Source organism: Culex quinquefasciatus, chromosome 2, assembly GCF_015732765.1.
Source record: "Culex quinquefasciatus strain JHB chromosome 2, VPISU_Cqui_1.0_pri_paternal, whole genome shotgun sequence".
NCBI classification, from domain to species: Eukaryota; Metazoa; Arthropoda; class Insecta; order Diptera; family Culicidae; genus Culex; species Culex quinquefasciatus.
The window spans coordinates 118,648,575-118,670,552 of record NC_051862.1 but is presented as its reverse complement, the minus strand read 5'-3'; the positions used below and the strand labels follow the sequence as shown (position 1 = coordinate 118,670,552).

Genomic DNA, 21,978 nt, shown 5'->3' with positions numbered 1-21,978 from the left:
TTTTTAGTTTGACACCCCTTTTACACGGAGTTCACACACACTACTGAACGTTTGTTTTGGTAGTGTGCGTAAGCGCCTTATAAAAATTGACAGTTCGTCACTTTTTAGTTCGACTTTGACCAACCAACGTGGTACAAACTAAAAAAGTGTCAAACGAAAAAGTGACCAACCACCGGGGGTTGAGTGTACACCAAAAGTACAGTGTACCTTCGAGAGAAACGGACAATATTATATCTATAGAGAACGCTTCGATTCGCACTTTTGCTTTAAAATGGCTATTCTATAATAAACTCCAGGTTCTCTATATGTCAGATTTGTTGTAAGTTGGAAAAGAGGGGGTCAAAAATCTAAAACTTAGCGTCACGTAATAAAAGAACGCTTCCCATGCAGCGTGAAGTTGTCCGCGATGCCGCGCTCCAACTCGACGGCCATTTTTGTTCAACTTTCGGATTACTCACTTCCGGTTCAACGCCGTCCTTTGCGAACGATTGCGAGAGCGGCAGTGGGTGCAAACTTGGGGATTTTTGCTGGCTTGTTTATTTAGGACCCTTTGGTTTATGTTTTTCATCGGAGTTTGGGTTTTCGATGAATTTTTTCGGTATTTTGAATGATTTTTTGATGTTTCTTGAAAATGGGATATGTGACACTAGGGAAGAGTTCGGCAATCTCGTTAGAAACAGTGATTTTTAAACCAATCTGAAATCTTTGTGGTTTACTGTATTTTTGCAAATAGTGCCAAAGAGCACAATCTGGCAACTCTGAGCACGGCGCAACTCTCGCTCTCTGGTTCTCAGCAAACATTTTATGCTCGCTCTCTCTATCTCACGAATCATATTTGCTTGCTTGCTCGGGTTGCACAGTTCCCGTCGAGTGTCGAGTTGGTGAAACGGTTTTTGGACTTGCTGGTCGTCGGTCGCCGCCATCAATCGTTCGTGTTAATTCACACCCCGTGTGCCATTGAAGAAGCTCTAAATTAGCAGCAGCGCGAGAAGCACTCAGGTTCAGCACTTTTCACCTCCCTTCTCTATTCAATAAAAGTGAGTTTCGTGAAGTTTTTTTTTCTGCTGTGTGCTGATTGAAGATAATTTTTTTTTCGCTGCCATCAAAGTTGGCCAAGTTTGGTGTCGTGCACCGGTTTTTCACGGATCAAGAAAACGCCGTCGTCGTCGCGGTCGCGAGTTACCTTTTTTGGAGTCCCGGTGCCGTTTTCCCTTCGATTCTCTCTCCTTGTAGAGCGGTGTGGCGGCGGCGGCTGCGGCAGTTTCACGGCACACGGCAAGGGGCCATCAAGTTTTTTTTTGCTGCTGCTGCCGCTGTGTTTGCTTGTCTGCTGCTGCTGCCCGTCCGTGTTTCGTGTTCCGACGACGTAGCGCAAGGCCTGCTGTGCGAGTGTGTTCGTGTCGTGAGACGTTTTGTCCTTCCCCTCTCTCTTTTTTTCGTAGTTTTTTTTTTGCTCCAACGGAACACGACCGCAGCAGACGTCTCGCGGCCGGCAACACTTCTCCGGTCTTTCCCAATCGAACGGCTCTAGCGGCACCCAGTACATCTCGTTTGTCCGTCCGGCAAGAAAACCCGGAACGTGCGTCGTCTCAGGAATTTTCGATCCGATTTCTCGTCGCGTCGTGTTTGCCTTCCGGAATCGTTTCCGTCAGTGCGTGTATTTGTGTGTGTGTGTGTGCGCGTGCGGCCACTCCGAGCTTATTGCGGTTCCCTTTCTTACAGCGAACCTTTTTCTTTCTCCCGATTTTCCAGTTTAAGCAAATTTTTGCGCAACCAGTTTGTAGCGAGTGTGTGACACGCAAATTGTCCACGGTTTTTTAAATCACCCGTAAAGGAAACCCCCGAGAGAGTTAAAACTACCCCAACACCCACAATGAGCTGGCAGGATTATGTTGACAATCAGCTCCTGGCTTCCCAGTGCGTATCGAAAGCGGCCATCGCCGGTCACGATGGTGGCGTTTGGGCCAAATCAGAAGGATTCGAGGTAAGTCAAACTGCAAATCTGTCATTTTACAAACCGGCTCCGCCATGGCCAACTTGGAGGCAGTACTGCTCCAAGGGGGTGACACGGCGCAAAAAGAAAAAGAATAAAAAAAAGTTCAAGGGTGTGACCGATGTGTCTTGGATAAATACCACGCTGACTCATCATCGCCAACTAACACCGCCTAGCCGGGCGCCGGCTTACGGAATTAATCATCTATCCCTTAATCCACCACGGACCGCGCGGGGAACCGATAACACAATCTACCCTGGGTGATGTGGCCAACCAACCAACAAAAAAAATAATTCGCCGGTTCGCCCTACTTTCAAAATGGCGTTCGGGTTGAAATTTCGTAGGATTTTTTCTTCCTTTTATTCTTTGGGCGCTCCGCGGCTCGGCTCTCGCACACCAGTGCAAGGCGGCCGTAGTCGTAGTCGTCGTGTGGCCATCAGCTCATGAATGGTGAGGTTCCGTCGAGCCGCGGAATGAATGTTGCGTTGAGAGAGGCACCTCCCCGCCCCCCACCTAACGCAGCCAAGGCTTTTTACTATCGATACTACACCACTCGGGAACACAAACACACGAGCCTTTTGTTAGCCACCACAAACATGCAAAACCAACACACATCCAAGTAAACATTCGCGAAAACTAAGCGTGATGACGATTCACGCATACACAGGCGGTGGTGGCTCACACGCAATGACGCATACATTGAAAAATTGTCGGGACAAGATTCGCGAAATACGCACAGAGTTGCCAAAAATTTATTGATACCAATCAATCTGACAGGGTTTTAAAAACTTTTACAGTAACGATTTGCTGATTCGAATAGTACGCTTCATACGCACCTGGATACACTCAGATGTTAGGGGATACGAGGAAAATTAAAATTTTAATTTTCTCTTTGACAACATTGCTGATTATGGACTTTTTTCCAAAACCTTCACCAATAAAAAAATCAATTTCGTTTTGAAAACACCTACTGCCATTATATTTTGACTAAATGGCCTACTTGTTCATTGAAGCACTCACTTGGGTGCTGAAAAGTTCAACTTTTCAGTACTTGTTTCGAAAAGTGACACTTTTCGACACTGTTGTGTTTTTAGAGTTACAAAACACAAGATCGATAACATAAAGTGGGGAACTAAACGTTTCTGTGAAACGCAAAAAATGTATGCGCGAAACAAAAACTACTATTTCAGACCTTTAAATATACTGTGTGGAAGACTAACAGTTGATTATACTATTTATGTCAAAAAAAAAAAAAAAAAAACCATCTATTGGAGCTATGACATTTTCAACTTTGTTAAAGCCGCATGTGACTTGCAAAATTTATTTAAAATTTCCAAAAAAGTATCAGTGTCCAGATAAGGTCCAGCTTGTGTCGGTACACTTCACTTCCTTTACCAAACATCGAGTCCAGATAAGGAACGATCCCCAGTTGTGTTGTTCCGCGCCGGTGATTGAGCTCCCCTCCCCGATCCCCGGTTTTAGAAATTGTGAAACATTAATCCACAAAAAAAAGGGATACACTATTGTTTACAAAAGTTATGTGTCCTTTTGAAATGTTAGGCTCCATTTGCTTATTGACCCTTGTTTTCAAAGTACACTCAACCCCCGGTGGTTGGTCACTTTTTCGTTTGACACTTTTTTAGTTTGTACCCCGTTGGTTGGTCAAAGTCAAACTAAAAAGTGACGAACTGTCACTTTTTACACGGCGCTCACGCACACTATCAAAACAAACGTTTGGTAGTGTATGTGAACTCCATGTAAAAAGGGTGTCAAACTAAAAAGTGACCCCGTTCGTTTGACAACAGTTGGTGTCAAACCATCGGGGTTTGAGTGTAGTCCAGAAATGTACTTATATATGTAGACAACCTGGCCTTTTTCATGGACATAGGAAATGCAAATGACAGTCAACTCAAGCAACCTTGAGAATGCTAGGGTGATTACTTCCAACATGCTTCTTTCCTAAACGGTCAGGTCATCTGCGTAAAATAAACCGCAATGATGATTCGTTGAAATGGTTGAACATGAGCACAAATGTTCAAACGATACAGTTCAGAATCTACAGGGGAGGAAGAAACGTGGGGATCCCCCGCACACGTTCCTGTTTATTTAGGCTTTGAATCGTTGGGAACAACCATGCTTAAAAGTTTTGTTGCTGTGGAAACTCCCTTAGGCTCTCTTTTTCTTAAAAATGGCATTCTGGGCGCCTTGGGACCTGAGGGTGCTATATCTTTTTCATGAAGGCGCAGCACAAATTGACAGCTTGGCAAACTTGCAAAATGCAAAGTTTCTCTTGGGCCCTGCTGAGGGTGCTAAATTGTTTAAGGAGGGCGACATTTTTGTTAAAGAACTTGTTAGTGGACGACTTACCTCGATTAACCTACAGCTCAGCCCTGCTGGAAAACCTCTCTCAAGTGTTCACGTGGTTTAAGGATGGCCCCAATAGGCTCTAAGTGAAGCATATTTGGAGAAATAGTGTAGAAAAGTCCAAATGCTTCTCTTGACCTTGTTGGCAGTCCAAATGGAATCTCGTCTGTAATTTTCTAAAGGTACCCTCTCTAACTTATATTTGAGCTATTTGTTACTTTGGAACAGTCAAAAACACTGAAAGCTGTAATTCCTGAACAAAGTGCTGATAGGCCGATAATAGAAATAGGCTGAGAAATTCTATATTTCCCCTATTTTGGTAAAGGCTTGCTAGTAGAAAAATTTACTACCACTTTCACATCTCTGAGTGCCACAGAAGTTAGTTTGTTTGCATCAGATCTGCTTTCTCTTTCTAGTAAAAGTTTTTTTTTGTTTTGTGACTTTTAGCTGTTTTTTAAGGCTTCGCAGGGGCAGTTACAGCTCGAGTTCGATTTTTTTGCGTCAGGACACTTTTTCTAGGAATTTGTAATTTTTGGGTTAAAATATATTTTTTCACTTGATTTAGAAAGCTTTATGGAAAAGGACTGGGTATTTAAAGACAACGAGTTCAAAGATTGGTATTTCATCAACTTTGATTAATGGTAGCAATAATAAATAAATTGTGTTGCACTCAAGATTTAAAATTAAGTTAGAATAACAGCGGGAAGTTTTTGCGAAATATTTTTAAAATTATCATAATTCCGCAATATGTTAACTGTATTATGCATATGTAGTTGTAAATGTGAGCATTGTTACACATACTACTGCATACCCGATTGGTGGTGTGTGTATGTTAAACTGTCAAACGCGTGTAATATTACCATGATGTTATCCTTTTGTTCAACATCTAACTTTTGGCAACTCTGCAGGTACAACAAAAAAACTCGTTTCCACAAATGTCATTGCTCCGTTCGTTTTGCTACTCTAAGCAGTATTTGTATGGGAAAGCAAAAAGGTTAAAATCTGCAACCTCACCCATCCGCCCACCGCCCACTTCCTCCTTTTGTACTTCTCTTATAAGACTTGCAAGACTGTGTGTGTATGTGTGACCACGTTTGGCACCAGCAGAGGTCCTACTGCTTCACCTACTTGGCAGACTCCCATATCTCTCCCGTGGAGACGATGACGATGATGATGTTGATGATGGGTGTTGCATGGCCGGACAGATTTATACACAGATACTCGGATGGGTTCAACTCAACATCTCTCTGGTGCGGTTTGTGGTGTTTGTGTAATCCACACCGGGTTTGGTTGCGTGTTTGCTGGAAACACACACACCTTCAAGCAGACTGATTCGGACTTTGTGTTTGTGAGTGTGTGTGCTTGTTGCACAAAGGGTAAAAAATGTGACTCATATGTTGAAGAAAAGACTAAGACCAAATTTGGATGTGCATTGGCGATATTGTGGAACTTAGTGAGGATCGGCAAACGACATCGACGTTTTAAGTTAAACATTCTAGAATTTTGTTGACTCATCACATACAACGTCATAACAGAATATTGATGACAGAGTAGATTGTTTTGATTACCTCTGTCATACTCTAGTCTTAGACTAGCGTTTGGGTTTTGGCCTGTCTATGAAACATGTACTTCTTTCAAGAGTTGTTGAAAATGTGTCAAGATTTTAGCAAAATGTGAAATTTATAAAGTTTTGTAGAGGATTTGCATGCTTTTGAACGAGACTGCATCATTTACTCAATGATGAAAATGTTTATGGTTCTATTATGCAAACATGAGCAGTTTTGATGCCCCATAGAGGAACGATCAAATAAAGCACCTCGATAAAGGTATTCCATAGAAAGTATTGAAAAAACGTTACGTTTGTATGTGTAGAAACATTTATTTTTGAAATCGTTGAGACAGTCTGAAAGCAATGCATTTATTTTCGTGAATTTACAGGCCCGTTGATAAACTTATCAAATTTTAGATACTATCTAAATGTATGACGACATATGTTGAACATAGTACTTATGCGTAACTTTTCGTATCGTTGGAAATGTGGGATCTGTCCCACTGTGCCAACCGAACCGGTACCTTGAACAACTGGCCGCATGGTTGCCATTTGGACCTCTACTCCAGTCGGTCCGCTCGTATTGGTGGATAGCCATCGAGAGAGCCCGTTTCGTTCAATGTGGACACGCGTACACTGACGGGCGGGCCTGCAAATACCGACCATTCTTATTCATATTCATCGGCAGATGGGAATTTTGGCTTTTTCGGCGTTTGGCCTCCCCGTGGCAATTCCGTGTCTTCTTCCTCGTGCCTTGGTGCTTCTTTCTCCGCCCCTCTTTATGGTTCGCCTCCTCTTTTGACTGATCATTAGAGGAGAAGGGCGTCGAGTTAACGACGTGTTAAAATGCTTCCTATTATCATCATCAGGATGTGTTGCTGCCTTGCCCGTTGGCTTGGGGAGCGTGAGTTCCTGTTCGTTATCGAACTCTCTACACCGCGAACCGATACCGTTGAAGGCGCGCGGGGGTCTTTGCCATTTCGAGTGAGATAAGATAAGATCGGTAATGGCGACGATGGTGCAGCTGGAAACTTACAGATTAAATTTCATTTATCAAATCAGTTAACTCAGCTGAAATTAAAACTGAAAACTGACAAGATAAAAAAAAAGATAAGCCCACTAAGCCAATTCAGCCTTCCGAAAAAAAATCCTCGAAACTCAAGCTTCTCGCATGCTCCGCAACGTGTGAATGTTTATGAATTTAAGTGCCCAACATATGGTCCGCAAATTTCTCATATTTACATAAGCACTCAATTCAAATGGAAAATGTTGGAATACCTCTGTTTCTTTCTCAACACAGCCGGCTGTCGGCTTAGCCATGCGCGCGCGTGTGTGTGTGTGCCTTTGTTATGATGGCACAGCAGATAAACAGTTCTGGGTCGTGTGGTTTGTACACCCAACCATGGCCAGCAACGGCCTGAGCTGCTGGGGGTGCGTTTTGTCGTCAGCAGTTGTCTAGCAGCTGCTGGAGGGACTTTACTGAAATGCGTGTGTTTGATCTTCTCAAAGAGATATTTGTTTTCCGTTTATGACCTAGAATTTTTGAGAATTTGTGGGTTTTATGAGGAATATTTTGTCATAAAATGGTTTGATACAAATCGACCATTTAACTCATAATTTTCACTAGTGCATTTAACAAACAATGTTCTTGGGTAAAAATTCTATGTTTGGCGAAAATGACGAAACCTTGGAACCATCATGTTTGCCCTTATATTTTGAAAAGCTTTGATTTAGTTGAAACCCAAGCTGACGGTCGTTATCTACAATCAAATTAGAAAACTTGCTTGGTTATCATTCGTTGCTATGCAGTTGTTTGTTTACCTTTTATATGAAGACGTCAACTTGAGCTTAGATTTTGAAACAGCTGACCGGTCACATCACTTACCACGGTTAATCCTGACTTCATATCCATCCTAATTAGGGGAACTATTTACTATACCCTTTTTCAGCATATTTATTTGATCGGTAATAAATAGCTCAAATAGAAGTGAGCAAGCAACTCTCCATTGTTGATACATCTGAAAATAGCGGGAAACGGCAACAGTGATGAGTATTGGTCGAACGGCTCAGAGTGATTAGATTAGATTTATTTCCCCTACCACTCAGATCTTTCGTCATACTTGTCGGAGACTCAGGCGTTTTAGCGGTCTTCAACAGTCAAGTATCAGAATAACATTCCTATCCACTTTCCTGTGAACTTACCACTGGTCGTAGCCGGCGACGGTATTGATTAGCATGAAAGAGACATTTCAGAGTTGCGAAGTGGTGATGATTGATTCCTACAGTTCATCTGAGTTCCACGGAGCAGTTCTAGAAATGTCTCGGTCAATAACGGAGTAGCAACAACGGGTAGACATCAAAGCTAATGCTAACATGATTTCGAAATATTTCAAACGTTACGTCTAGTCACTATTTTACGTTCTTTGCCGGAAGATCAGATACCTTCCCATGTATTCAAATTCATACGCCACGTGCAATTTCTAAATAAAAGTTAGGTCAAAATTTTACCATCGGATTTTTTGCTGTGTTGGTGTTCTTAATTTGAGAACACAATTGAACGATTCCTGCATTGCCAGGTCATCAAACTTCAAGTACGTAAAGGTAGCACCTTTACGTACTTGAAGTTTGATGACCTGGCAATGCAGGAATCGTTCAATTGTGTTCTCAAATTAAGAACACCTACACAGCAAAAAATCCGATGGTAAAATCGCATGCAAAAGCATGCACATCACCTTCGTCAAAATAAACATTTAATATTACATACTGCATGTACAATTTTTGCAAACACAAAAAAAGTTGAAATCGACGGGATTCAAACCCAGCACCAACAGTAAGGACTGGCGCCTTAGCCCACTCAGCCATCAGACCGATGAAAGGTTGGAAGGATAAACGCATATATTAGCTTGACATTTCGGTCAAGCAGGTTTCCCATACTGATGGGCTACATATTTCAGGGTGTAAAATCACATAACATTGTATAAAATGAAGCAATATTTTTTTTACACCCAGGCCTTTTACACGCAGCTGGATTACTACATTTTTAGCTGTGTACATAATATGGAAGCAGTTCTTGTTTATGAAATAACTGCAAACCCTGTGGACAAGAAATCTCAAAATGTTATAATTAGTAACGTTGAGTTAAGGAAAAAGACATCAAATATTGAAATGTCACAACAATAACGATTAGTTTCACATGTATTCGCAACCTTTTTGCGGCCAGCCCTTCGATAAGTGGCCTTCATTTCTCCCATTTGAGCCAGCGAAACAGCACACAGTCGTAACGATAACTGATACAAAGTGGTTTAACCTGTTGTGAAATGTAGCGTTACTCGTCGTCGTCGTTTGTACCTGCTAGCAAACGATCGCCAGCAAATCTAAAACTCTGTGTTTGTGAGTGTGTGAAAAATGTGCGTGTGAGTTGCCATCCAGTCGAAACAAGAAAGCGCATCCAGTTTCAAACATCGGACCGTTCAATCATCGTGATTCGTTCCGTTTGCCGTTGATGTGCCCTCGGGGCTTGGACTTTTTTTTTATCTCTCTCTTAGAAGCGCATCTCAAGCCTCAAGCCTCAAGTGGTGGTTACGAACGAACAAAGTCCGACTACGACGACGACGACTTTCTACTGCGGTTTAAAAATGTCAATAGGGGGCTCCTCTCCAAAACCTGCCCCCAAAAGAAAGTGAAGAAAAGGCCACATTTGAACCGGGTCCACGCCGGAGCGCCCCTCTCTCTATCTCTATATATTTAATATATTCGGCTGGGATCGAAAGCAAAAATCGCCATCGCAAGAGGCGTTACTAGAGTGTGACCAACAAAAAAAAAAAAAAAAAGAACTGGGCATCTCTTGCCATTTCGTGGCAATTAAGTACGGTTCAAGTGATTTACTTTCCTGCCGTGCTTCCGTTTGGTGATCATCACTGGCTGGCTGTCTGTAGTTGCTAATCGTGCAGGCACACGCGCCGCTTTATTGTGTTGCTCGCGATGAGGTAAACCGTATTTAAGGTTGTGGCTACTGGAGTTGTTGGTTTTTTATGTTTCCACGGAACGTGGAAATGTAGTCACACCACACACTCGTTGAGATGCGTAATTTGAGCTGCGATAATTTGTTATGTGTGTGCGCAACAATAGGGCGATTTATGTTTTGAAACAAACCAGCCACAAGTGCTGGTGCTCGTTAGGTTTGAACAGCAGGGTTGTTACAGACGGCGCGGATCGCGCGGATGGCGCGTATCGCGCGGATCTGGCGCGGATTTGCTGGCTAATTTTGCTCAGGCGCGGATTTCGCGCGGATATCAATTTGATAAACAAAATAATTGAGAACGATAGAATTTCTTTCAAATTACAAAGAAAAATATTATTAGGAATTAAATAAATTAATTCTTTTTCGTTGAGTGCGAAAATATCAGTTTCTAAGAAGTTGTTAATGAAGAAAATTTTGTTCTAAAAATTATTGATTGTTTTTTTTCTTAATATGAAACTTCTAAATAATCTTCAAGAAGCGATTTTTTTAAAGTATTGAGATTTGTTATATAAATTCAACATAACATTACAACTCATTATTTTTAAAACATCTGCCTTACAATTCAAATAAATATCAAATTTTATTAAAATCAAAAGAACAAAATTCGAAAAATTACAGTATTTTAAAAATTTGAAGCTATGAAACTTTTTAGATTTTCTATGTTTTTCAATATAAAAATTTAAATTTTTAAATTCGTCACATCAAAACTGCATTTAAAAACTCGAGTTGTAGTGTGTGTGTGTGTGTGTGTGTGTGTGTGTGTGTGTGTGTGTGTGTGTGTGTGTGTGTGTGTGTGTGTGTGTGTATTTGGGACGACGGTTCTTAAACAATTTCTTTTCAACTAAATTAATTTCTTAACGCAACAGATTGCTTGCTATCGACGAGTCGTGACGGTGCCATCCCGTTTCACTTTAACTGTATTCAACAACATATCCAACGAGTTTTGCTTCAAAATATTTTCACGTTTGGTCATATTTCTCACTAGAGACAGTTCACGAATGTTTGGTACGCTAAGGATTTAGTTATATTAAAATCCAATTTACCGACTCCGTGGCCGCCCCTCACTATAGGTATTATTAAATTATTAAATTATTAAATTATTAAATTATTAAATTATTAAATTATTAAATGATTAAATTATTAAATTATTAAATTATTAAATTATTAAATTATTAAATTATTAAATTATTAAATTATTAAATTATTAAATTATTAAATTATTAAATTATTAAATTATTAAATTATTAAATTATTAAATTTTTAAATTATTAAATTATTAAATTATTAAATTATTAAATTATTAAATTATTAAATTATTAAATTATTAAATTATTAAATTATTAAATTATTAAATTATTAAATTATTAAATTATTAAATTATTAAATTATTAAATTTTTAAATTATTAAATTATTAAATTATTAAATTATTAAATTATTAAATTATTAATTTATTAAATTATTAAATTATTAAATTATCAAATTATTAAATTATTAAATTATTAAATTATTAAATTATTAAATTATTAAATTATTAAATTATTAAATTATTAAATTATTAAATTATTAAATTATTAAATTATTAAATTATTAAATTATTAAATTATTAAATTATTAAATTATTAAATTATTAAATTTTTAAATTATTAAATTATTAAATTATTAAATTATTAAATTATTAAATTATTAAATTATTAAATTATTAAATTATTAAATTATTAAATTATTAAATTATTAAATTATTAAATTATTAAATTATCCAATTATTAAATTATTTTTTGCCATTTTCTTAGTTCGGATCATTTTCGGAGTCATATTTTAGTTTAGAGAAATTTAGAGAAGAAAATAATAGAAATTTCGTGTTTCGATTTTCCAGAGTAAAGTTTTGGCGAGAATTATCAAGCACTAAATACCTAGATTTTATTATTTGGTGATTTATTTTATGGCTTTAATTTTTTTAAATTTTCGAATTTAATTTTTTTCTGAATTTATTTTTAAAGCAACGATATTTAAAGTGTTGTAAAAAATGCTAATATTGTTTCAGAAATGGCAAAAAAGATTCCATTTGGTACAGGTGCGATATGAATCCACAACTGATCAACGGTACTAATCTTAATGCCTTCTGTATTATTCTTTTTTCGTTTAAAATTTCATTCATTATGTTACTCTTTTCTATGTTTATCGCGATTTTTTTTATGGCGCGGATCTGGCGCGGATTTTTTCTCGACTTTTCCGTAACAACCCTGGAACAGTATATGCACTAATCCGGGTGCTAATTGTAGGATACGTTATCTGTTTGTGTCAAGAGCAGTTTTGCTGACACCTGAATAGTTTGAAACATTCTGAAATGAGGAATATTACTTAACTTTACATAGTAAAACTCTTGCGCATTGCTTATTTTAAAAAAGTAATCTAAAAATATTTTCTTTTCTACTAAGCTATCATACCAACATTAGCGGCCAGGACATTTTTTGAGAGAATTTTCCGCTTTTTCATCCAATGTGAGCTCAGTCGGCCAAAGCTTGTACATTATCATGTTTTTGCCTTCCTCACCTTACTGAGGAAAGGCTATAAAATCACTCAAAAAATAAACTTCTTAATTCGACTTCGTAGACCCACCTTCACGTATACATAAGCCCCTATTGAAAATTATGAAGTTTAGTAAAGTACTTCAAAAGTTATGCTAAAAAAACATTTTGAGAGAAGTTCGGAAGATCGTAAAAAGGGGGGTTTTAGTAAGAAAACTTGTTATATGTTTTTAGAAAGGCATTTACAAGACCTTTCCAACGAGCCCAAACCTTTGAAGATCTGATAACCCGATCAAATGTTATTCATACACTTTTTGGAGGCCGGATCTCAGATATTTCGATGAAAATAGTGTCCGAGTCCATCATGCGACCCGTCGTTAGTTAGATAATTGATTGAATTTTCAAATAAGCCTAAAACATCGAATATCTGATAACCCAATCGAAAGTTATTAGCACTTATGAGTTATTCATACACTTCCTGGAGGCTGGATCACAGATATTACGATAAAAGCAATATCCGATTCGATAATGCGATCCATCGTTTGTTGGATAATTAAAAGGTCTTACAAATGATACCATTAGATTGAAAATCTGCTAACCCTATCATTTGTAGGTTGAACATTTTATTTTACCAAAAACAAAACTATGTCATTGTGAGGAAGGCATCAGCCATCGTATGGCGGATTAGGTAAGGTTTTTTTAAAATAAAATTTCCTAAAAAGTTAATAAATTTGTTACACCTGGACTGACCTAACGACCTTACTTCTAGCTATGGCCGGGAAAGACATCTATTTCCCCTGTGGACGGAAGGCGTGATCAGACAAATTTGGTTTCGAAAATTCCAAAACTACCGTCAGTGGGGTGACATTGTGTCTTGGGGGTGAGATTGGGTCAAAGTGATTACGGATTACACCATTTCTCAGGTTCTTCTGAAATAAAATTCTTATTGGGTTCGTTCAAAAATTACATTCGCATTTGCATTCGTATATGCACTCGCATTCGCATGGAGATGGTGATCTTAGTGGGTTGCAGACTAGATTTCGTCATGTATTTGTGATGATTATACAGTGTAGGTTGCTTAAAAAGCGATCACAGGGAATTAAAACTGATATCTACCAGAGCAGGACAGAATGCACCATGGAAGCCATCCATTGCAGGTCGCTCCCATCTCCACAATTCACCGGGGAGGGAAATAGTGGAGAGCACGGGAAATGTTGACGCTTGACTTACAGTCATCCCGCATACTAGGAACACTTTTGTGATAAATTGTCAATAACGTGTCAAATGCATTTTTTCTGTCAACCCTACTATTTTTAGGACCTCTATTTAGACATTCTCTTACTATTTCACAAGTAAAAGTAGTACTCTTTGAACAAAAACTGCATTTAAATACTATTTTATTCAGAACAGCAAACCCTGCCTCCAAACCTATAGGCACACAGCTAAAAAAGTAGTAATCCATCAGTATGGGAAATCTACTTGACCGAAATGTCAAGCTGATATATGCGTTTATCCTTACAGCTTTTCATCGGTCTGATGGCCGAGCGGGCTAAGGCACCAGTCCTTACTGTTGGTGCAGGGTTTGAATCCAGTCGGTTGCAACTTTTCTTTTTGTGTTTGCAAAAATTGTACATGCAGTGTGTAACATTAAGTGTTTATTTTGACGAAGGTGATATGCATGCTTTTGCATGCGATTTTACCATCGGATTTTCGTCTTCCTCACCTCTACGAGGAAAGGCTATAAAATCACTCGAAAAATGAACTTCTTTATTCGACCTCGTAGATCCACCTTCACGTATACCTATCGACTCAGAATCAAATTCTGAACAAATGTCTGTGCGTGTGTCTGGATGTGAGTCCGTGCACCGAAAAATATGCACACGATTATCTCCGGACTGGCTGAACCGATTTGGACCGTTTTGGTCTCATTCGATCCGTCTTGGGGTCCCACAAGACCCTAGTTAATTTTATGGAGTTTAGAAAAGTAATTGAAAAGTTATGCTAAAAAAACGATTTTTGCTAAACTTCGGAAGATTGTAAAATGGATGTTTTTTTTTGTAAGAAAACCTGTCATGCTGTAAATTTTTAGAAAGGTAATTAAAAGACCTTTCCAACGCGTTCAAAAAATTGAAGGTCTGACAACCCTATTAAAAGAAACACTTAAGTGTTATTTATACACTTTTTAAGGCCGGATCTCAAATATTTTGATGAAAAAGTTGTCCGGGTCTATCATGCGACCCATCGTTGACTTTAGTTGTACTTTAGTGTTTCTAATACACTTTTTTGAAGCTGGATCTCAGATATTTTCATAAAAAATAAGTGTTATTTATACATTTTTTGAGGCTGTGTAGTGTATTCACTCTATGGATGCGAGGAAGGCACCAACCACCTAAAGGTGGATTAAGTAACGTTTTTGCTATGCAATCTGTACATGAGTGATTGGGCCAAGAGAAGCACGTATTGGTGTTCTGCTTCTCAAAATCACCCCAGCGTTTCATAGCGCGGAGGTACTTGTTTGGAAAGAATCGGTTAAGGTACTCTATCTCCAGTTGAGTGTAGTTACTATTCTAGGCGATTCACTTAAAAATATCAGTTGTATCACAAAATGAACATTTAAACATCGTTCATTGCGCTATTACGGTACTCGCATCGCTCTTTTTTGGTTTCACTTTCATTCAGTAGCTAATATGTATATGGGGAGAGCATGGTATAGGGTACCGCCATGAATCACTGCAGCACTACCGGCTTACATTCATTGTATTGGATACTGCCAGCGCCACCGCCAAGTCGGTTTTTGGTATGGCGGTCTATGTTTAGAACTGTACGAAGTGAGTAGTGCTGCAGGTCATGTTTACGACCCCCTTGTGGCATCATCGCCGTGAAGCACGCGGCTTCTTCTTGAGGGGGATAGGCCTATCAAACGCGCAACCGATATAGCGTTTGACTGTGTTTTGTGATTGATTTAGTCGATGGATGTTTGATGTGGCGGGAACGTGTCATCGGTCGTTGGCATTTGGAAATTGCCTCAAATTCTAAGCATTCTTCAATCAGTTGGTACTGTACTGGCTTGATCGACATTTGAGATTTCGTACATTCTTGCAGTAGTTTATACCTTCTCATTAATGTCACATGCCATGTCTGTCGCCCTTGTGGCGAGACCGGTTGATGACCATGAGACAGAGTTGGTTCCAGCGGAGGGAAAAAACACTTGCTCTTGCTCTTTCTTAAAACTTTTCCACGGACAAAGCCACACGACAAGTGACTCATCAGTTCATGTGTTGTTTCACAGCAAATGAGGCCACATGTGTCCGCCAGCCGTCACGATTTTATTTCGAATCAAAGCGACAAAATGCGATAAAATTATCTACTTAAAAGGAAGCTTAATACGCTGCAATGCTTGCTGGCTGGAGTTTTTTTTCCCCTCTCTCTCACACTTATACTTTATCTTGGCGACGACGGCGGTGTAGCGTGGCCCAACCCGATCTCAGGGTTTAGGCGTTGAAAGTGTGGTTCGAACTGGCGTGAATTCTGAGCAAACATATCAACAACAGTTTGCCGTCAACCATCTGGCGTGCAATGAAATCATCCCGAACTTTCGACTGTTGAGATGCAATTCCTCTCGACTGTGTCACCTCCTGCTATGGCAGGGTAGGGCGCGTAACTTGCTTCTCCAAGAAGGCAAAGCAGCTCGTGCAGTTTAGCTTGTGAATTGATTTACATGCAAATGAGCGACGAGTAACAGTCGCCGCTGTCCATCACTGGTGTGTCGTTTATTATATGCATAACTTAGATGTAATAATGGCTTTGCCAACCTCGGGGTTTTGAAGAGTTTGCAGCTCCTCTATTGCATAATTATTGCTTTACCTGAGTTTTGCATCTCTCCTTCACTTGATTCAACCTTGTACGACCTCCAGACCAGACCAGACACACACACACACGCGCTCCGTCAGTGGGTCAGGTGAGGGACTCGACGATCACGGCACACGGCACACGCCGGCATCGAATGTATGCCAGTTCGATCTACCCCCACGAGGAGGGAACGGGCGCGGGAACCTTGGCAGTGGTGCCGTGTGCGGAAAGGGGGGAGGACACACTCACTCACGCACTTGCGACCAACTCGTCGTCGTCATCGTCGTGGGTTTATTTTCACACCGAAAGTGTGCGCGAGTTTGTGTTGTTCTAAATATTTTCGTTTCATTTGAATACTTTTACTTTCATAGGTGTCGTTTTGAATTTTTCTCGCCGGGCGGTAAAGTGTTGTGTCTCGCGTGAGAACTTCTTCACCTTCACACTGGCCAAGATTTTGATGTTTATGGGCGATAAATTTGAATCGTTATTTAATTGGGAGCTGGCGACGTTTAGAAGGTCATCGCAGTTTGATCTACTTTTAAAGAGCCACTCGTCACTCCCTGAGCACGACCGCAAGTTCATCAAGCAAACCTTTAAGATTCGTAAACTAACCAATTTCCTTTTCTCCCTTCTGCCTCCCAACAGGTGTCAAAAGAAGAACTGGCGAAAATAGTGCAAGGCTTCGACAAAACCGAACTGCTTACCTCAGGCGGCGTTACCCTGGCCGGCCAGCGTTACATCTATCTGTCCGGCACCGACCGAGTGATTCGGGCCAAGCTGGGCAAGATGGGCGTCCACTGTATGAAGACACAGCAGGGTAAGTTTTACGGTCCATTTATACCTTTACCCCCGCCAGGTTATTACGCATTGTCTGTGGAACCGAATCGCGTTGGACGAGCCCGAGGGCTTCGGTCCCCCGGGGGAGTCTGTAGCCGAATCGACCCACTCGGGCGGTGCGTACAGCAAACAGAATGATTTCGAGATGTGTGCTTGGACTTCGTCATGGGCACATGTCTGTACCATTTCTGACAATTCCGTTCTCCTCTTGGTGCAGCGTACACAGGGAAAGAAATATAAACTTGTAACAGGTCAATGTTTAAGCAAAACAATGTAGTGGGTTTGTAAACTAGCAAGTCTATGATGCTCACGTCAGTCATTGTTTACATTTAACATGAGCAAGATAGACTGCTTACAAATCCGCACTGGCACTTTTTACTTTTTTTGCCTGTTTATTTCGGAGGCACTGCCAAAAACTTTTAACTAAATTTTCAATTAATAAATAATGGATGTAAGCTGATTTTCAATTTAAATGTTTTATCTCACCGATGTGCCATCTGAGCAACGATGGTATGGAGATTTACATATAATAATTTTTCAAACCATACGAGTTAAGACATTTTGAGCATCGAATTAAAAATTTAAAAACAAATTTCAAGCCTTATTAAAACAAATAGGAGGAAAGTATCACAAAATACTTTACAAATCATTACAGTTATGTTAGTGTTAAAAATTTCTAAAATATCTGCTTGTTTATGAAAATATAAAAAATAAAAAATAATAATTAACCAACCGGCAGTCACATAGGGGAAAGAGGGGCAAGTGTAACAAGCTAAGGAAATGCTCGTTATAACCCATTAAAAACGTTAAAAAATCTGTCGGATTTATTAGAATCATCTTATTCCAGGTCTTGACTGAGACTTTGGTAGAACAAGTTTTTAAAAAAATCTGTTTTTTAATGTAAAAAAATGATTTTAAATTTTTTGTTTTTTCGTACGTTCTACTCAACTAGTGGGGCAAGACGAATAACCCGTTGGGGCAAGAGGAACAATGCATGAAAAAACATGCTAATTTACTAACAATTGAACTATTACCACTTAGATACATCAGATTAGGATGTATTTGAAACGTTTCTTTCATGTTTAGATTAAAAAATAATATTTTACTAAAAATTTGACCGTTTTTACGAAAAAAAAATACTTAGATGATAAATAGTAAATTTTCATGATATTATTATATCGTGTATGGTCAATTTTTTAAACAACTGATTATCAGTTTTTAAGAACTTTTATGTTTTTTTTTCACAATAAAATATGTTGCTGAGCAGCCATTCGTATTTTTTTCCATACTAAAAATCCATATGGTACGCTTGCCCCACCTAAACAAGATTTTTTAAAATCTCTCTACAAAAATAACCAAAACATAAATCATACTTTATAATACGTGCAAGTCATTGGTAGGGACACTACTGATCTAGAAAAAATATCATTTTGATAAAATGAGCCTTAAAACGAACCCTAAGCCTTATTTTGTACTTTCCAAATATTATAAGGAAACAAAGGTTTTCAAAAAAAAAAAAATTTATTCAATATTATGCCCCGTGGCGTTTACGTCGTTTTGGTGGTTATGTGGTAGTAGAATCAGCTAATTGCATTGCTAGCAACAATTCCTCATACTGGAAATCATCAAAATTGTAAACATTACGGCCTTACTAGCGATTGTTCCTCTTGCCCCATATGGTCGTCTTGCCCCACCTTCCCCTACGTGTAATTTGTACACACTTGAGACTGTTTTGTTCAGAGCTGCAAAACACTGCCCCCAAATTGCCTGTTCCATATTTGTGGGATGTTATTGTGCCTCCCACAATTGTGGAACACCTGAATTAAACAGATATTTTCACAAAAAAGTTATCAGACCATTTATAAAACATTATTAAGCTTTAATTTCATTGTTTCCAGTGTTGGAAGTAATTATTTTGTAAAAATATATACTCCGGGAGAGAATCAAAGTTTGTTTACATCCGCAAGAAAAAAGTGTTCCGAATTTGTGGATTTTCAAGGGTCAAAGTTTTTCATCAAAAACTTGATATAAGAGTTAAAATTTGCAGTTGTTCGATACAGAATTATCTATTTTCTATGATTTTTTGAACATTGGCCGATCTGTAAACTGTTCCGAATATGAGGGATGGCTGTACTTTTTTATGTATAATTATAAAAAATCAAAGATTCGACAAAAAAAATTTGACGAAAAACATAAATAACCTGTGCATTGAAATTGTACAAAACTACAAAATAGTTTTCAACTGCTTATACTGCCGTTCTACGCATAATTGTCCCATGTTCAAAAAGTGCTACTGAGAAAAATGCGATTGAAATTTTTCGACCGATTTCTGTGTTTCTACGCATAATTGTCCCGTGGGTTCCTATTCGCCCTATGTGTCCCTAATCGCCCCAGTTAGCAATTTATCACCCTTATTTGTGATCCTCTTGCTATACAACAGGTAAACAAGGCATAATGCTTAGTAAAACTAATGATTCCGTGTAAGAAAATACTTGGTGGGACAATTATGCGTAGAAGTTCAACGATGGGACAAACAGACTTGGTGTTGTTTTTGATGAGTTTCCGAACAAAGTACCAGATTTTATGTGTTTTTCTTAAAGCACACATCAGACTAAACTTAAAAATGGCATAAAGTCAAAATCGTCAAAAACTGACATGGGACAATTATGCGTAGAACGGCAGTATATCAGTTGCAGAATATAGTAAAATTAAAATCGATCTTCCTCGAATGTGGGGCACAGCCTATTCATATGTTTGTAATGATAACAAATTTGTTAGAACAAAAAAAATGTATCAACATTTGATGAAACTCGCAAACAAATCCAAATGTATTCTGTCAAAAAGTGTGTGTGTATGTTTGTTTGTCATAGTCTATTACCTCCTTTAGTTATAAGCATAAATGTGATTTTTCAAAAGTCTTCAATACCCTGAAGCGAGCTAGGATCATATTTTGAAAAGGTGAAAAGTTTTTTTTTCCTGTGTACCGCATGCTGCAATCTTTCCTCTCAGTCCCTAATACAGATTGATTACGTCAGATTATATAACGTTGTCTTTTTGCGCTCTCTCTCTTTTCTCTTCCACAGCTGTTATAGTTTCAATTTACGAAGAGCCAGTTCAGCCTCAGCAAGCGGCATCTATAGTCGAAAAGCTTGGAGATTATCTGATTACCTGTGGTTATTAGAAGAGGTAAAAACTACTTTCATACTGCTTTTTATAATTTAAACTTTAGAAACACAACTTGAATAAAAAAGAAGCAAAAAAATGAAATAAAAATGAGAAAAAAACATGATATGCTTACTGCTGAGATAGGATTGAAGTGAATGAAGGAAATAAAAACAGTTGCAAAAACGAATGCTTATCGTAAGAGAATGAGAACGAACGAAAAAAAAGGAGATTCTATATTTCTTCTTTTGCAAAGTCAATATTTATAAGTACCCCTTTGCGCTAGTTTTCCTTTTTTATTTTCCATGTGAGATTGTGAGAAACAGTTTCGTCGCGAGATTGAGAGAAAGGACATTTGCTGGTTTTACTTTCATCTTTCTTTACATCCTACGAATTTAGTGGTTGTTTGTGTTTTGGTTCGCTTTTTTTGTTTTCACTCTCTCTCAGGCTTGTCGAGATAGTTTTGCTGTTTTCTATGTTTTTTTTCTGCGCACGGTGGTGTAATGTTTGCGTTTCTAATGGAAGAACAAGAAGAGGCACTTTACCGAAAATTACGATTTGATTTCTCTATTTTGTTTTCTTCTCTCTTTCTCTCTTTTTTATTTGCAGCCGACGGCGGCGGCAGTGTGAGCGTATCTCTTGTATTTGTGTAAAATCGTTTCCGTAAATTAAGAAATTGTAATTTGTATTAGCTCTTAAAATCGCAAAGCATCTCTCTGAATTGGTGGAATCGAAGAACAAACAGACAAACAGATTATAACTGATTTGAAGCGCGCAGATTAGAATAAACAAAAGAGAAGTAAAAAGAGAAGAACCAGCCTCGAACGCGCGCGCGAGAGCCGAACGGAGCCAGCTTGCATTCAAAAAGAGGAAAAAGAAGAGAAAAAGTTTCTAATGCATTCTTCGATGTGTGGCACACAGGAGCGGAGAAATGAAGTCATATAGGATACGAGCATGGGTTGTAACACGTCAGAACCATGAAAAAAAGAGAGAAAAAAACATGAGGACATGTGTGAAACTAACTTTGTGAAGGCAAACAGCAAAAATGTGCAGAATTTATGAGCATTTTTGTTGGACAAAATAGAAGCAGGAAAGGGAATGAAACGCATAACTTACTCTACTATTATTATCATCCGTAATTGTATTAATTATTCAGAAGAAACTGCTGAGGTAGGAAACAGATTTCGATCATTGATTTGCTATACAAAAAATCATTTTCTTTGTCGGACAGCATAAATAAAAAACCATAATATGAGATAAACAAGCAAAACACTATGATAAGGATAATACAATGATAATAAAAGAAACACAAGAAAAGAATAACAGCGAAAACATAATGAAAACAATGTGTGTGATTTATTACTAATTTATGAATAAGTGAAGAAGGCAAGTGAAAAATTAAAGAGTTTTTATGTCTCTTTGTTTTCTATAAATTATTGTAGATTTTTGTGATTATAACTTATTCTTACCTTATAATCGAAAGAAAACATGCTAAACATGGTCTCTGTATCGTTTTTTCACCATTTCTTCCAAGCAAAACAAACACAAGCATCCCTTTTTCGTTTATTTTCTGTCTACCCATTGAGCTACTTTTCATGAATGTCCTTTCAAGTAAGAGAAAGAAATAAAAACAAAAGTGAAAAGATAACGCAAGCTGACTTTTGAACTCGTATTATC

At 38.4% G+C, this 21,978-nt stretch overlaps 1 protein-coding gene across 5 annotated transcripts; it reads left to right on the top strand.

Moving 5' to 3' along the window:
• The first annotated feature begins 851 nt into the window (after positions 1-851).
• On the top strand, positions 852-21,759 carry LOC6032432 (profilin). 5 transcript variants are annotated; one of them, XM_038252825.1, is made up of 5 exons: positions 852-999; positions 1,753-1,984; positions 16,948-17,119; positions 20,223-20,325; positions 20,911-21,759. In XM_038252825.1, exons 2-4 carry the CDS (start codon positions 1,874-1,876, stop codon positions 20,318-20,320), a joined length of 381 nt encoding a protein of 126 aa, XP_038108753.1. In that variant the 5' UTR covers positions 852-999; positions 1,753-1,873; the 3' UTR covers positions 20,321-20,325; positions 20,911-21,759. The 5 variants fall into 5 exon arrangements, with proteins under 5 accessions (XP_038108753.1, XP_038108750.1, XP_001843030.1 ...); XM_001842978.2 differs by having other exon boundaries at positions 853-1,037; XM_038252826.1 differs by lacking the exon at positions 852-999 and adding an exon at positions 1,469-1,647.
• Positions 21,760-21,978: the final 219 nt, after the last annotated feature.

What these genes read in the sequence shown, in the direction of transcription:
- LOC6032432 (XM_038252825.1), top strand. Translation starts at nt 1,874, where the DNA reads ATGAGCTGGCAGGATTATGTTGACAATCAGCTCCTGGCTTCCCAGTGC. An exon ending in CCAAATCAGAAGGATTCGAG is followed by an intron (nt 1,985 to 16,947) that starts GTAAGTCAAACT and finishes GCCTCCCAACAG; the next exon opens with GTGTCAAAAGAAGAACTGGC. An exon ending in CTGTATGAAGACACAGCAGG is followed by an intron (nt 17,120 to 20,222) that starts GTAAGTTTTACG and finishes TCTCTTCCACAG; the next exon opens with CTGTTATAGTTTCAATTTAC.